This window comes from Neodiprion fabricii, chromosome 4, assembly GCF_021155785.1.
Source record: "Neodiprion fabricii isolate iyNeoFabr1 chromosome 4, iyNeoFabr1.1, whole genome shotgun sequence".
Lineage (NCBI taxonomy): Eukaryota > Metazoa > Arthropoda > Insecta > Hymenoptera > Diprionidae > Neodiprion > Neodiprion fabricii.
The window spans coordinates 15337253-15354397 of record NC_060242.1 but is presented as its reverse complement, the minus strand read 5'-3'; the positions used below and the strand labels follow the sequence as shown (position 1 = coordinate 15354397).

Below are 17145 nucleotides of genomic sequence, written 5' to 3'. Positions count from 1 at the left end.
AATTTCGATGTTCGAGACGATGCGAGAGCGGTGACGTTTCAAGGCTCGAACACTCGAACCCCGGTGGAAGTTCGATAATTCGCAGATGGTTGTTCGATGCAGTTCGATGTTCATTTAGTTCATTACCATTCGTTACTACGACAGTAAAGTCGGGGGTGCTTGTGGTATGATGCGCTAAATAAACTGTCAAAAGCTGTGCGATACTGTGGCAATGATTCGTCTGAAAAATCGAGCTACCTATACGTATTACAATATTTGAATTAAAGGTGTTGCCGCCGATACAGAGTGGGACATCCGTATCGGAGTAAAATACCCCGAACCATTTATTATTATGTGATCAAACATCTATTGTTATACGCGAAGATGTGGAACTTGAGTTGTGAGATTTTCGCTTCTATGTGCATTGTGGCTGTGATCTTGTCGCAGTTTGTTACAGGTAAAACACTATATTCCAATGTTGACAACAGTTCTATGCAGTAGGTAGTGTTACACTTGCTTGTAGGCATTGCTATCGTCGCAACTGTAACGCACAAATTGACATTAACTAAAGATAGCTGCGACCGACCCCACCGACGTGATAATTTACATCCGTTGAAGCGATTATATATCTTTCGTTTGACAACGCCGACAGTCACGCGTGTAGTAACATCCAACACGACCGAGAATAGAATCGCGAATTCAAGCTTTTCAAATTTTACTTCGAATAGTTAATTTCCTCTTGCATTAATTTTTTTTCGAACTTCGGACATTATTACTTGTTATATCTATAAATATTCCATCATTTCTTGTGTTTTTTATCATCTCTCTCTGGTTCACTCTCTATACTTTGTAGAGCAAGAAAGTATGATAATTAGCGTTAATATAATAATGCACGTGAAATTTATCTACACATCTTTCTTAAAGATTAGTTAATGTTCTTTTTTGTTTCGTTTTATTTCTTTCTTACCAACATCGCAAAAACAGGGGGAATAAGCAAATATGCTTGGTCACCATTCCATTGTTCATTAGGTTTATCATCGCTGTAACGACAGAAATATAATCCTGTTGCCCTGCCAACAATACATGCAATATATGTAGATATACATATGTATGTCAAGTACTATATATCATCCTAAGTAAATAATTCAATGATAACGGTCAGGCCAGAGGCAAGAAGTAAGGAAATCAACAAAAATCATTTACTTTATTCCATCGAATTCATACCACACTAGTTACTACTAATTTGAATCACTATTTCATTCCCGGATTATATTCAGACGCATTATCTTGGTCCATCTGGATGATGAAACTAATTTATCTCAATTAAGTTATTTAGCCAATCAAAAGCTGTGCCGTATACGAAGGGATAGGTCACACCGGTGATGTCAATCTATGCACATCAACATTTAGTTGATGTAACCGAGCAGAACACAACGCGTTCGAAGTAACCTCATGAATCTTGACCCCTCAATAAACAGAAAATGAATACTTATTACCTACTTTATTTTAAATCCTCTATAATTTTATAGTTATTACGTTTTTTATTCCAACAGCTTGTAACACAGAATTAAAACAAAAATGTTCAAAAGTATGCTTACCTTCATTTGAAACACGATAAAATAAACAAAGAAATATTGTTAAGTTTGAATTTTAAATTTTCAGAGGCCAAAAAAACGTGTTCAATAGTTTCGTTATTGCCAGCTGATGGATGCACCAAAAATGAGACTTGCAAGCAAACAAATAATCAAACGGGCGAATGTGAATGTCTCCCGAATTACCAAAGACTAAATGACAAATGCGTCTCGATTCCAACAACAACAGAGTCTCTGATTGACCCTAATACTATGAAACAGGATACTGGAGAGAGTTCAGGAGGTGAGTTTTTATCCTTTCTCGGACTTGTTATAAAGTACAACCGTTAATATAGTTGTTTTAATAGCATTCTCTAATCGAACGCTGTAATATTTTCAGGAGGGGTAACAGCAGGTCTTCTTATACCACTATTCCTGATCTTGTTAACAGCGTTGGTCTTTTTAAGTGCAAGAAGATACAAATGGGTCCAGCGGTTGAGACAGTACCGGCAAAACCGTTACGGCAATGTGTTAGTTACTAGGGATGAAGATGACGATGATCCTCCCATTGTTTAGAATAAATTTTAAGCTCATTAGAGTAATGCGAGAGAATGATTTACTTCAAACTTTGCACCACCGAGAAATTTTCACCTTGGCCATAGAAACATGAATAATAATAATAATAATGATAATAATGACGCCGAAGACGTCTATGATGATAATGGTGATGGTGGGGGTGATAACACTAACGATGACACCAACAGAGCAGTAACTATCTCATCGTTAATTTAATTTTGATATTTTGTTTTTACTATACTGAGAAGGAGATTTTGTTCTCTTTTGAGTTGCTCAGAATGACAAAAAGAGTAAATAAACGTATTATCTAAATGTTTCACTGTAACTTTCAAAATCGATGTATTTATCAAACATTTCTTCAAACAAGTAATAGAAGAAAATGATGGTAACTTCATTACCAATTACCAATGCAAATTCATTTATTATCATTATATTTATCTGTTGCTTTGAGTTTCACGGTATTGCAATACAGTTGAGCTGAGACGAGGTGAGTTTCATTCTCCTGATTTCTTTTCACATTTTAGAATTCTTTTTCGCTTTCCTTGACATTAGGTACGGTGGTCAGTAACCATATTACAACATTGTAAAGTTATTACAGTAACAACCATACTTTAAAGTGAATGGTAACCTATAGTAAAATTATCCACGAATTGCTTATAAATTTCAAACTAACAGACACTGAATAGTATAGGTAATATCAACGAAATTGTATATTTTTTATTTCATGTATGAGTCGACTATTCGTGCCATTTGTACATCAGAAAGATGTACACGTAATAGAGCACTGTAAACATTCTTTGTTCTTTTACACAATTTAAGTGATAGAAAAATAGTATCCGACTACAAGCATAATATTGGAAAGACTGATTGGATTGTTGTAAACTTCAAATTGATCAAGCCTTGAGTAAAATAAAGCAAATTCAAAGTAACTAAATAACTAGAACTGGGGCTTAAGCTTCTTGTCTGAGATAGAAAGGCATAACGTATGATTTTGTAAGAGATCGTAAGAGATGAGACTTTCTGTGACTATTTCATGCTTCACATTAACTAGTATTCTTTACTTTGATACAATGAATTCCAAAGTTCCTGATACACAATTGCGATATATATGTAGATCAAGTAATCTTAAAAGTAAAACAGCATGACTGGTTTATTTTTCTCATACTATCTTCGGACAATCTGTGGACTTATCAACGATCAATGAATTAGTAAGATAAGATTTTTATGAAAAGTTGTAACAGGATTTTTGGACGATCTCAGAATAATATAAATGGAATGTGTTGAATTTTTTTTTTTTTTTTTTTTTAATATTAAAAAAACTTGTATGATAATGTAATGAAGAACTGTAAATATTTCTCGCTAATCAAACGCACTCTTGCCAATTAGCTCAAGCATAATATATTGGCAATTACCGATCGGTAATAAGCATTTAATATATTCACTGGTTATGGTTTCAAGATATATAGTAAATTATACAACTTTCACTTTATCAAAGTCTCAAGGAATCCTCCGGATCTCACGTAAAAAAAAGGTGGTCCAAGGACTTTCCTATACAATCATAAACCGATGATGTAATCTTATCGATTTATGTAAGACATTTTTATTTTTAGCTACCTATTTCTCGATTCACTTTTGCATGATCATATGCATATGTAGAGACACTTACTGTGGCAAATTTGAGAATTCTGTAAGAGTACGCACAAATTAAGGATTGGCACTTGATTACCAATGGTTTTCAAACGAGAATCAATTGAGTACTTTTTCCCTCTTGTTTATCAATCTTCAATCGATTACGCAGTCTGAAATACACCGTCACATGTCAGAGAAACTCTTGCCATTTACGAAATTACGTTGATTGATTCAAACTGGTTTTAATACACGCCCAGAGCTGTCTGAAAGTCGTGGTCACAGTTTTTAAACACCTGCAAATATAGTTTTCCAATATAGCGCAGTGTTAAATGTTTTCACTTACAGAAGCTGAATTTGTGGTTTAATTAATTGCTGCACGAATATCGAACTGCTCTATTATTATGACAGATGACAGAAAAAAAGTGAAAATAATAAAAGTGTAAACTTTACAAATAATAAATATTAGAATTACGATTACGCAAAAACATTGTCAATGTATCGGAATACCTAATTGTTCAAGTATAAGGTGTGATTGAGTTGTAAATATTTTGAAAGAAATATATTTTCAAATGGAATAAATAAACGTATGCAAAATATGATGAGGCACAATCATACAACTTCTCTGATTAATTTAACTTGAAATCTTCAGAGACCTGTCTGAAATTCTGGAAAAAGATAAATTATGTCTTATAAAAGATAAAACCTGTCTTAAAAACATTGAAACCCTGAAGGCAAATCCAGGAATAGCAAAGGTCGGATGGGTATAAAACGTGGTTTTATGGAAAAATGGCACATTTATTATATTATTAGTGATAATAATATTACTAGTAATTAAACATTTTTCTCAAATATTTTTTTTTTTATACGCGTAGATCATACAACATTCGCTTCTTCCATGAACAGCATACTTTTGCCTGTTCACGCATACATTTCACTACCTAGAACTATTGACAAAATCTAGCTTAAACTGACTTAAAAACTATTAAAGTTATATATTACATGATTTTTTTCTTTGAATATTTCTTTTTTTTCAATGTTTTTGTTTTTAAAAAAGTTTTTCACCTGCAGCAGCTCACGCACGCATTTTTTAGCAGCTTAAATTTTATGTCACAATGTACAATTTAACTTATAATATTCAGTAATTGTAGAGCAGAATTCATGCCTTCCCACTCTTTCACCACTGTTCGAAATTCCTGTCCGCTCAAACAATTGTCATTTATTTTTTTTTTTTTTCTTTGGATATTTGTTTTCATAAAACTTCTCCGCGACAATTTGCGAACAGAGAGAAATTTTGCGTGGAGAAAGAATTTGCATATACCAGCGTGGGATTTGCTATTTTTATTAATTTGTTTTTTTTTTTTTTAGCTTCGTTAATACGGTACTGTATAGACATAACGTTATTTTGTAATGATTAAATTCAGAATTTCAGTGCATCGTTTTTTTTCCTTTTTTTCCTTTTTAAAACTCACTTTGATAACATAATAATGCAGCTTGAAATATGATCTTTCAAGTACAATAATATATAATAATATTGCAAAAAAAAAAAAAAAATATATCATCGATATGAAATGATGAAAAAAAAAAAAAAAAAAAAAATACAAAAAATATATATACATACTAGGGCTGTGCGGGTACCAGAATTCTTCGGGTCGTCATATCGGAAGAAATCTATTACTTTAGGGTCGTGTTGCCGAGTTTTGTGATCCCCGAAAACATCCGGATTTATGAAAATGTCGGGATTCTCTACAATATCAGTTTTGTCAAAATTTTCGGCATTCCTGGATCTCCCGATGAAAGATGATATATTTTTAACTGAAAATATTTACGCCATTTAGATATGCCATTTACATATACTATTTACTACTATTATTTAGTATTTGTCCAATACTATAAATATTCGGTAAGTTCGGTGATCCACGTTACGGTTTTCTCCAAAATTTCTGGATCGCCAAAAAATCTGATCTGATTTGATACAAACCCATCCACAATCTAAACTTTTGTCCCGAGATTCCGGAAATCCGCACAGTCCTTATATATGTATATACATATATATATATATATTTATATATCTGACCTATCGGTAATTCGTAGTAAAAGAAGAAACTTAAATAATAACAAACATGGAATATATTTCTAATGCTAAAAATTTGCTATATATGTATAGTATGTGTATGAAATATTGTAATTTATATTATAATACTCAAAAGTGCCAAATGTCTGGGACGTGTGCGTATAATGTTGTTGTAAAGTAAAGTCAACAAATAAAACACTTCTGTCCGATATCTTGTTTCACACAGATAGAATGAACCCATCAGTAAATAAATTAACTCTGGATGGAAAATTAGCAGTTCAATGCAATCGTTACCAAAAGTTGTCAATTCTTTTTGAGATTATCAACCGCTTGAAGCATTTATTCACTGGTCTGTTCTCTCTACAAACCGATTGAATAATGATAAAAAAAAAGCGTATACATAAACTCCAGCCTAGCAAATTTTTTCCTATCTCGTTATAAATTAGCCACGAATGTAGGAAAAAGTACTGCATAAAATTTGAATCCCCTATACACATACTGACGAAATAATAATAATAATAATAATAATAATAATAATGTTTGAACAATTCTTTCACTGGAACAGAATATACCATATATCGTCTGTTTGCTAGCGCGCCGGTGCAAGTTGACAAAGCAAATTTAAGTAGGCGGGCAGAACTCTTTCCTATGTACAAACACTCCTTAACTAGGAGCAATGAAATATGAGTGTGTACGCAAAGGTATAATATTTATTGTCCTTAATCTTAAGGGAATGCGTTCGCTAGTAAGCACTTAAAGCACATGTTTGGCGTCAGGATTTTTTTCCAAGTAATTTAAGAACTTCTCCTTATTCATTCCGTTTTTGCGAAACTACCAGAAAATTCACAGACGAAACAATAATTCCGTTAAAATTTGATAATTTGAAACATGCTCTACTAATATATGATAAAATTTATCAACCGGGAGTTGTCTCAGTTGTGACTGGTTTTTATCACACTCCCCTTGCTGTCTTTCTGTAGCTGGGGCCACATTCTGATCATTGATAAATATGAAAGTAATATAAACGAAATAATTAAGAAACGTCACTGGGATCACTTAGTTTTTCAAATAAAAGTTTGTTACTGTATACATATGCATGTACGTAATACACGCGAAATAGCACGGCGGATAGATGGGTAAAAAAAAAAACTTTTATATCGATAAATTCATACAGTTCATCATTTCTCGAAATCACATCGGGCATTCAATCTTAAAAACAATGATGCTCAAACGAAGAAAGAAATAAACACAGATGCACAAACGCATTGCCTCTAGTGCGCCTATATTGAAAGGATTTTTTCGTCAGAAAATTGTCTCACAAAGCATGACATTGCTTAATTGACCTGAACGTAAGTTGTTAAAATGTGTTATCAGTCACTTGATAGTAAAATATATAAGATTATTGAAGAAACTTTCGTGGAATTGAGCTCTATGCTGCGCGGACAGCTCAACTTCACGAAACAAATGGTAAATTCAAAGATGGAATACAATTTCAATTGACGTCGAGTACCGTAAAGTAAAAGCAGAGATAAGCCCATTAGTCAGATATTGAATTCAAGTCAAAGAAATTATCATGCCCACTTAGATGTCGTTCTACATCCCATGGTATGACAAAGACGATGCGCTTGTACCAAGTTTTTCCATCACTATCATTACATTGTTTTATATTCGGATGCCTGATGTATCTGGTTTGACACTACTACTCCCCCCCCCCCCCCCCCCCCCTTCCCCCTTTACCTTGTTAGGCAAAGCAAAAGTTTAGTATACAACGCAAATGTTCCCAACATGCAGTTATCTATTTCGATTGTATCGATACAACACAATGACTGCAAAGCGTGTTGCGGGATGTTGAGAAAATGTAAGTAATTTATCACATTTAATTGCTTTCTTATTTACTAGCGGAAATTTCAACAAATTCGCCTCTTTACATAATACTTATCCGTTATACCCGAAGATTCTATAACGCGTAGAGAAATATAAGTAAACGTCAAAAAAAATCATTATAAAAATAAGCATCAAAAATGTTTCGCCTTGTTGCTAATAAGCAGGCGGAATAATTCCGACAAGATTATTGATACAGTTACGATTTGAATCCTGATTGATCTGTTTCAGAGCTGTCGCGATGAAGAGAGGTGGGAAATGATGAAACATGCTTCAGGTGCGTACTAGGACATGTATCCGCTTAAACTGCTCACACACGTCAAGTGTGGATATTCTACACACGCTATAGATAAAGCCAGGTTTCCTTCTAAATACCTAATCTTGTGTATAGTCTTTTGAGCAACGCATTTTTTATTTCACATACACAAACACTCGCATACCCGCGAGCTTTATTCGTGCTTACACGAGTAGTCACGTCACACGCGTTGCGCCGCTTATGCTCTGCCGATGCAGATCGTCATTTATTACATTAATAGCGAACAGAAATGAATTTCAGAAATCTGTATATTGCTAAAATATTTTATAATTAAGATGTGATAATTTATTTATTATTGTAAATAAAGAACTTTGAAACTTGTCAGTTTTTCTTTCTCTACATAATTTCGTACGTTTTATTTCCCCTTACTCACATACCAAGAGAAAAAAGAAAATTGGAAAAAAGGGCACTGGCAATTGATTGTAAATGAAAATAGAAATTATGAATCACAGTCATCTTTTTTGTTTGATATTTCTTTTCTTTATAAAAGGCTATCGAAATATCTCTACGAAATGCGTAAGTATATGGAAATGAACGTGTGTATGTGGAGAATTTTTCAGTAGTAAAACATACACTACTGCTATTAATGCTTGTGAACATGACTTTGGTTACTTTGCCCCCTGTACAACAATAAGAAATACGAGAAATAAGTACTACCAAGAAGGGTGCATTGTTCTTAAAATTCGCTTCGTAAAGATCCAAACGATTGGCATGTGATAAAAAACAATTGTATGTACGTCTTATTATGATGCAATTTAATAATCATTTATTCAACGCGAGTTTTGTATAGTGACCGACAATTCTCTTTACGGTCCCACGGCATATGCATGATATTAATAATTCTTGGAAATGTTAAATGTGAATAGTAAAAACATTGTTTTCTTCGTTTGTCTTAAAATCTGATAACATACAATAAGGATGGCGTCATTGTAAGTTACCGAAATATAAAGTCCGTATTTTGGGCAGTGCATTTAAAGTTAAATTCCAATGATTATTCGTTGTTGTTTTCATGAATAAATAGTATTTATTTATATAATAAAAATATAATTTTTTAAAAATATCATCCAAGTCAATATTTCTTGACTCTCTTTCCAAGACAAAACTTTAATAACGTCGTATCGAATAAAAAATCTGTTGTCACTTCTACCGTCAGCTATTATGTATTTAGTATACCGATTGAAGACTTGTCAAATCCTTTGTTTTTCGAAAATGCAGGACTATTTGGATAATTACAGATACAACGAAAGCTTAAACTTATACTATCGAAATATGCCTGGTTAGATGAAAGCAACACAATGATATTCACTCTTTGCTATGCGACACGGCAAGAATAAAAAGGAATAGAAGTATTTATAATTTGTATTCCTGGGGTTGAACATTCTGGGGTATTGTACAAATTTATGCAATTGAACTTCTCTATTACCTAGTTCAAAAATGCAAACTGTAACGAGCAATATTTTATTATGGTACACGACGTTTCGTTGCTACGCGACAAAATTAAAAATAGAAAACTGTCAGATTACTCACTGCGAGCGAAATTTCAAAACATGCATCTAAGAGGAATCTTAATCACTTCTTGAGACACTGTATTCTTCACAAAGCAAGTAATTCTGTACTCTATTGCCGTACGTGCGGCTATTTTCTTTGCTGCCAAAATAAGTACCTGAAAGCGACAGCACTCGATGAATTACGAGTATGCGTGACAGCCCGGACATGAATGTTAGCAAATAAAAGTGTATGTTGTGTTTGTGGGATCGTAAATTCGTGTATACCAGTGTGTGTAACTTTTATATACATGTGATTGATTGGTGTACGGGGTAGTTGAGAAGTAAAATAATTACGCTATACGGTAGGATAATTAGAATCCATTCACGAGACAGCAACAAGACAGCCCAGTGATGGAAAAACTTATAGCAAACGCATCGCCTTAACACAGAGCGACGTTATCGCCCAGCCGCTGCTACTGTGGTTGAGACTGGTTGTGTTGAAGGGAAGGTGGTGGCCCCTGGAACATAGACATCGTTTGTGGATTACGATCGATAAAAAGAAAGACAGAAATATTTCAAGCCAAATGTTAGATAGAACAGAAAAAAACTTACAGGCATCGCGGGGAATGGCGGCTGCGAGTGCGAGTGCGGATGGGGATGAGGATGCGCTATGTGGGTAGCTAAATGTCCAGGTAATTTGGGACCATCTTCAGCTTTCTCTTCTTCTCTTCTTTTTAAACACGCTGCTTTTGGATTTAGATTCCGTTCTGGGAAGAGGAATTGATAGTCATTTTTTAATTACGACCACAGTCATTTCACATTTCTATTAACCATGCATAACAATAGGTTGATAGATGTAGGATAAATACCTCTGACTTGTTGCTCCAAGGTCATAATAACTTCGACAGCCATATTAAGAATGCCAAGTTTAGTTTGTGGTTTGTCGGTCTTTAGGTGCGTCATACACATTCTGCCAAGTTCCTTCAAAGCTTCATTAATATCCCTAATACGTATCCTGGATAGAAAAAAAAAAAAAAAACAACGAATGTCGCATAGTATAATATATTTGCGTATCCCATTGTTTAAGCGAGGAACAGGGAATATCCACTATTATCCATCCATACCCAGTTGTTTATGACAACAAGCTATAATGCGTGTAGTTAGATTAAAAATTGACTACACAATGGAGCACGTCAAAAGCATCAGGGTGATCCCTGTTATTATTAACGACAGAATATATTGTTGAAACGATATGAACGTGTGTCTTGTACAATGAGTTTTAGCTCTGTCACCTCTTGCTGTAAGTCGCGCGATCCAGTTGAAAACGATTAGTGATTTATACCAAAATAAAATAGAATTCAAAAAAAACATACTATACAAAGACTACGGGCCAGTTAATTAAAATGTTACGGTTCGTTGTATAGATTACATACATATAGACACAACATGTAACATTGAATTGCATATTTTCGCTTATGTACAATTTTTATAAACAATTAGTATGCAGCAAATTGTTTTTGTTTTCTTATTCTTCAACTTAGGGTCTTACCTTTCCCTAGCATTATTGGCCTGCCTCCTCTCCTTTTCCCTCTGAGCCTTCATGTCAGGATCATCATCCTCGTCTTCGGCGCTCGAACAACAGTTGCGCAATAACAATACTCGATTAATCACCTGATTTGACAGTCTTAACAATTAAAAGTAAAAAAACGTTGAGCTAGATTATCCAGCGTTAATAAGACGTATTTAGTGAGAGCTACAAACACCGTCACAAAAAAATTAACAATTCAAAAATCGGATGAATTTGCAGGTGACCAGTTCTACTTATACAAAATGATTCTTTGATAACTGTGACATGGGTAAAAACCGTCATTTAGTGATGTTGTTCGAGCGATAGAGTCTGTTAGTTTTTTCATTTAATATTTATAAGTTAATGATTTGTTGATTCGTGAGATTCATGTGATTCGTGTTTTCATCGACGAAAAAATATTTCAAAACAACTTGCATTAATGAACACACGCACTTGGGTCCATATTGGATTTTCTTAGGAACTGAGGTGATTTCCTTTCTTTTTATTTTCCTAGAGGTTTTCTTTAAGCTGGCTCAGAGAAAGGCCAACCCTAAACGGAAAAACTAATTTTTCTTCAACTTCATCTGAAAGGCCCATACTCTTTGTACGTTGATGATTTTGTTGTTTTTCCCTCTCTCTCTCTCTCTCTATCTCTCGCGCTCTCGCTCTCGCTCTCGCTCTCGCTCTCGCTCTCGCTCTCGCTTTCGCTCTCGCTCTCTCTCTCCCTCCCTCCCTCTCATATGCTCTCCCAACTCTTTTCGCTGATTGTTTGGCAATCAAAACTTTTCGAATAAATTCATTTTAAACAAAGGTAGGAACGTCTAGTTATATTTCAGAGAAAGATGATTCTTGTCTATTACATAGAGTAGACAGGACAAAATAAAAATGAGAGTAAAGACCAAGGAAAAAAAACAAGAGATAAGTTAATCAGGAATAACTGGAATACTCGAACGTGGTAAATGTTGTAATGAGTTTACAAATCACATCTTAATCTGAAATAAAACAAGGTTTTAGTGTAAAGGGGGAGATGATAAATTTTATCCTAGAATACAATGAATCTGTTGCACTTGAAACAACAAAAGAAAATATGAACAAAAACCAATGTGTACCAATATTACGAAAAAAACAGGTCTATAACAGAACATGCTTGATAGCTAAATTCCAGCTGCATAAAACTGAAACTGATTCCAACCAGCTTGTGAGAAATTCTAAATCATGTCTCATTTTTGTTTGCAACTGGCAACATTTTGATTTCCATTTACATAAAGACGGGCCTTACAGTAGTAAGAAAGATTTACAGACAGGTAACAGGAGTACTATAATATACTTGCTGCCTGAAATTGTGTAGCAGTGATATAGAATTGTTAATGAATCCTAAAGTTTGTCATATATTCCAATTACAGTTGCCTTCGTTTGGAAAAGGCTAATCAGTCGCAAAATCAGGTAAAATGAGGGTTTATACAGGCACGATCGGACATCACTTCTAATTGGCCGTAAACTTGAGTAAAGGAACTGACAATGAAAACGTACAGATTCGATTTCGCTGGAGTGAAGATAAGAGAAAAGTCATACTGTATCGAGTCCAGTAACATTGTAGTAAAAACTTGCAATTCAATTGCTTTGCCAACTAAAAGTTGACTGATATCGCGTGAAATGTAGATACAATCGGAACTGAAGATTAATAACATGTTGACGTGATTGTTGTCATATGACAAAATGCAGGCAAAAATTTCAGAGGAAATGTTACAAGGATTTGGACCAAAATGCGAATAGTGCGTACTGCGTGTGCTCACTAACCTTTCACGAACGTTGTTAGCCTGTCGTCTTTCTTTTTCACGCACCGCTTTAGTGCCAGGGTCGTCGCAGTCTTCCTCAGCGCTCGAACAACGGTTGTTTAAAGACACAGCAAGTTAGTTTATATCGTCACACTTTTTTTGCGATTTTAAAAATCAAACAATGATGAAAATCAATGGCAATAGATTTCTCTCTTCCACACTAAGAGTATACTTTGCTTTATTTCTCAATCTACCCAACAATCTATTCGTGAATCTGTAAGATATGCTAACGAATAGTAACTCGTATTGATTGATCGGAAACGAAGTATGAATTGGGTTAACATAACCCCTTAAACATGATAGACAGCGGTAAGTCCTAATAATCATTGAACGGCGAGATGATCCGTCAGCTGCACCACCACCTGCTATTAATTGATCTCAAGTTTCTATCGAATTTCTAACTGTTAAGTATTATCTTTTCCCGACCATCAAAAACTGAAGGAATAAATAATTTGAATACGTAAAATACATAAAAAAAAGAAGCAAAAAAAAAAAAGAAAAAAATATGATAGACATGAATCTGGAAGTTTTTCTTCTTTGTTTTTTTGCTTTCTATTCTACTGTTGCGAGTAATTAGGAAAACACTTACTATCTGCGCGATCTCTTGGTGCCTTTCCCTTGCGACGTCGAATTGACGGTAGAGGCTCCTATGACACCAGCTCCAGTGACCAAGTCGCTGCTCGAAGGTTTTGTTTCGCCGCCACTACTGTCTGGCGGATCTTTCCTCTTTTCTAAAGATATATATTCTACTAATTATTGATACTGTCTTAAACGAGTGTAGTATAGAGTGTTTCAACAATATTTCGAGGGCATAATCTAAATGCGATAATATTGGGACACATAATTAGGAACACCCGCAGAGAAATACGTGATAGTCACTATTAGTATAATGCAGTTCATTTTAATGAACAAGAATGCGTTCACCAATTAAAAGCAGGAAGTGACCGAGTATAATCCTAATTTAGACATACGCCATATGCGTCACGAGCCTAGAGGTAGATAATAGATGCTAGCTCACGGAACGTTTACGAGTATCTAGTCATTTGTAATAGTCGTCGAGTTTATATCTGATATAACGCACAATGGCCAGACTCTCTCCGAGATACCCATATAAGAATCTCGCCGTCGTTTACAACAAGGTGATTCAAGTTTAGATATACGGAAAATTCAAACAGACAAGTTGCAAGCCAGTCTGCCTCTCTAGCCACATGGCATGTGTTATCATTTAGGAAGATTGTTGAAATTCCGGAAAGGATCTTGATATCTTTCCTCGAAAATAATTGACCATACTTTCGTGTAACAATGGACATTAACTTACTGGCATTTGAAACAGGTAACCTCTCGATTTTTATAGAACCATCTGTGTCGGGTGTTGACGTCAGACCAGGATACGAACCCTGGGGTTGCGCCACTGTTACCGCAGGGTGAGGACTCGTCTGCAAAGCGAGATGCACAATTTTCAAAAGTAAGTCCCAACTCTATTCATAACAGTCAATACTCCCATCGATATACTTACTAAATGGTCCAACTGTGGGGGTGAGGTATGGGAATATAACGAGGCGTGAGGTCCTACAGGTGCGAGGTGCAAGCCGAGCTGACTTTCCGCATGATTCCTCAGTACATTGATTGCATCGTCCAGTCGCTCCTCCATCCGTGTTCCCTGTACCAACAGAATACCATAGACCCGACTCGATTACATTTTGGTCGTCCATCAATGAGATGTTTATTACCATTTTATACGGTTCAAACTTAATCGTCTGTCTAAGGTTGATCGTCCATAATGCGTTTCTTTCTTTGTTCTTCTTTCATATTCATATTCTTATCATGTGACTTGATCATGTGATTTTGGTAAAAGTGTGACAGATTTTTAAGCATCTTTAAGATTTCATTATACATGTCGTTTAGTAGTGTTCTACATGCCGCACCACTTTAAAAATAAGGTGTAACAACATTAAGCTCAAAGCATTCTGATTTTTCCAAACTAAGAAACGGTTATCAATCAAACCCTGTGTCAATCTATTGAAACGCGTAACAAGAAAGATGAAGGAGAATACAATTGTGGACGATCTGATAAAAAATTGTTAGTCAATCAAGACAAACCGAATTCCTGATGTAAGAAAATGAGAAAGGTTTTGCAAAATGAAAAACCAAATGCATGGTCACGTAATTCTTGTGTTAATTGAATACATAATGGGCAAGTAAATAAAAAACGGTGATCCTCACCTCGGCATGGTCGCGCAGGAAGCCGATGGCATCATCTAGCCTCTGCTGCTCTGGTGCCGGCTTCACACACAACACCAACGCAACAACAAAACCAAAACAACCAATTCAACACAACGTTCACAACAAACAAGAAGGGTAAAAAGTTAAAAAGAAAAGACAACACAAAAAATAAATTAATTATTGGTGCACTCTCTCTTTCTCTTTCTCTTTCTCTGCCTCACCGTGTGTTTCTCATGCTTTGTGCATCCCCAAAGCTATTTCCATTGAAATAATGAAATTAGAACAATTTTCAATTCGTTAGAATAATTCCGAGTCTACCTTCTATGCGTTTTAATGAAAACAATTAATCTCTCAACAATGTTTAGATCGAAATCCCTCAAGGGAAAAGATATGTGTAGTTATGCTCTTAGTATTCAGCAACTATTCTATGGAGTTCTTTGTTTTTCTCCAATTTTGTACACTGCAAATCCATAGTTCGTCTTTAGTTGTATAAAAATACTCTCGCTGCCTATTGGTTTTTATTACACGTATACGTGAGAGTATTATCAGGAGTTCATCGCATCCCATTTTCAGCTAACCTAAACAAGAACTGTTAAGGCTAGTCGTAGAAAGGTTTTGAATAGTTGCTGAGAAAAAATAATTAATCAAAGCAACTTTTACTGGGTAATTAATGCAGTAAAACAGCCTATTATCCAGTTTATGTTGATGTAAAATACATAATGAGTAAAGGGAGGGGAAAGAGGGATAAAGCAAGAAAAGAAAGGACAGGTATATCAAAAAGGGACAGGTGGGTAAAAGACAATAATGTCTTCAGACAAAATCACAAGTAAATAAAACTTACCATGTGAATAGTTCCGCCACGATTTGGGTCTGCCGCAAAATGTGGGGAAACTGGGGCTGTGCCTGAGGCCCAGCCTGGTGCGGAGCCCGTTAACGGAGGGGGTGAGCTAACCGGCGTCGAAGGGTTACTGCTATAGCTAGATACCGATTGGTCCGTGGGATAAATCTGAGGAAATGGAAAGACAATCAAGAATTCGTGCAAAATCTAGACCGCATTTGAGAAACTGTTCAATGCGTCTTATACACATGCATAAATTGCTTCGCTTGGGATGAATTCCCGCACAAGGTTGACTATTTTACTGGGTTTAGTCGACATCGGCTTTAAGAAGAAATGAGATGCGTGAGGGACACGTACTCTTGCACTCACAACAGAGGCAAGCGCTTTGCCAAGGGTGTCTCCTGGCGTTGGCTGGTTGTTGGTTGTCGCACTTGGTGCACTGGGGGCTGGTGGCGGAGCTCCGGGGCTGTGGCTGTACTGCAAGGAAGCGGGAGATGGGGCTCCCGTCCCACTGCCAGCTGCTACAGCCGCGCTACCTCGAAACGTTGACATCGGTGGTAAAGACGCAGCACTCGTAACAGCTGAACCAAGTATCGGGGCTGCCGTATCACCGTTCGGCGATATCACGGGATATGCCTTGAATTGGAAATATTTTATTCATCATTACAACGATCATTCTTGTTATTGAAAATTGCCAAGGAGTCGAAAAACAATACTGAACTCCTCAATGAGGGTTTGAAGTCATATAAATAATCGCATAAGCTCTGTATCTTGATTTTTCAGTACATTCTTTTCCCTTTCTACTTCGACTATATAACATACATCAATGACTTCCAAAGAAGACTTCTGTGTTGGTACGAGATCTAGTAGGTATAAAAATGAGGTAGTAGTAGGAGGATAGTAGCGCGCAGCGGTGGTATCGCTAAGTAGTGTAATTGCGTAAATCAAACAGAGGCTGCTTGCTGCACTTGACTAGAAACATGATGTAGCAGGAGAGCTGAACTATATATAGATACTCTGACTCATTCGGCTTATGCTGCACTTCCCCAGTGTCTCTCAGCCTCTCAACCCTACAGAAAGAGGTAACGAGGCTATCCGCTAATCAATAATAATTGTTGTAGATGAATTCACGAACATTTGTATTTCAAACTTCTATAACGTTGCTTACAATA

The 17145-nt window shown here is 35.6% G+C and overlaps 2 protein-coding genes across 20 annotated transcripts in view; one reads left to right on the top strand and one right to left on the bottom strand.

Annotated features, from left to right (window-relative positions):
• Positions 1-130: 130 nt before the first annotated feature.
• On the top strand, positions 131-5697 carry LOC124181067. Of its 2 annotated transcripts, none has more exons than XM_046567243.1 (3): positions 131-436; positions 1642-1854; positions 1951-5697. In XM_046567243.1, exons 1-3 carry the CDS (start codon positions 364-366, stop codon positions 2124-2126), a joined length of 462 nt encoding a protein of 153 aa, XP_046423199.1. In that variant the 5' UTR covers positions 131-363; the 3' UTR covers positions 2127-5697. The 2 variants fall into 2 exon arrangements, with proteins under 2 accessions (XP_046423199.1, XP_046423200.1); XM_046567244.1 differs by lacking the exon at positions 131-436 and adding an exon at positions 1113-1155.
• Positions 4926-17145, bottom strand: part of LOC124181063 (transcription factor 12) — an 82518-nt gene continuing 70298 nt past the window's right edge. For 4 of the 18 annotated variants that reach the window (XM_046567230.1, XM_046567236.1, XM_046567237.1 and 1 more), the window contains 11 exons: positions 16331-16609; positions 15977-16141; positions 15136-15195; positions 14429-14581; positions 14231-14348; positions 13502-13658; positions 12875-12964; positions 11060-11149; positions 10380-10525; positions 10123-10277; positions 4926-10028 (listed from right to left, as the gene is read on the bottom strand). In XM_046567230.1, the coding sequence (XP_046423186.1) occupies positions 9984-10028; positions 10123-10277; positions 10380-10525; positions 11060-11149; positions 12875-12964; positions 13502-13658; positions 14231-14348; positions 14429-14581; positions 15136-15195; positions 15977-16141; positions 16331-16609 (1458 nt within the window). In that variant the 3' untranslated portion in view covers positions 4926-9983. Of the gene's footprint in view, positions 10029-10122; positions 10278-10379; positions 10526-11059; positions 11150-12874; positions 12965-12984; positions 13278-13501; positions 13659-14230; positions 14349-14428; positions 14582-15135; positions 15196-15976; positions 16142-16330; positions 16610-17145 lie in introns of those variants that run through there. The other 14 variants (XR_006870374.1, XM_046567223.1, XM_046567222.1 and 11 more) reach the window with 14 other exon arrangements.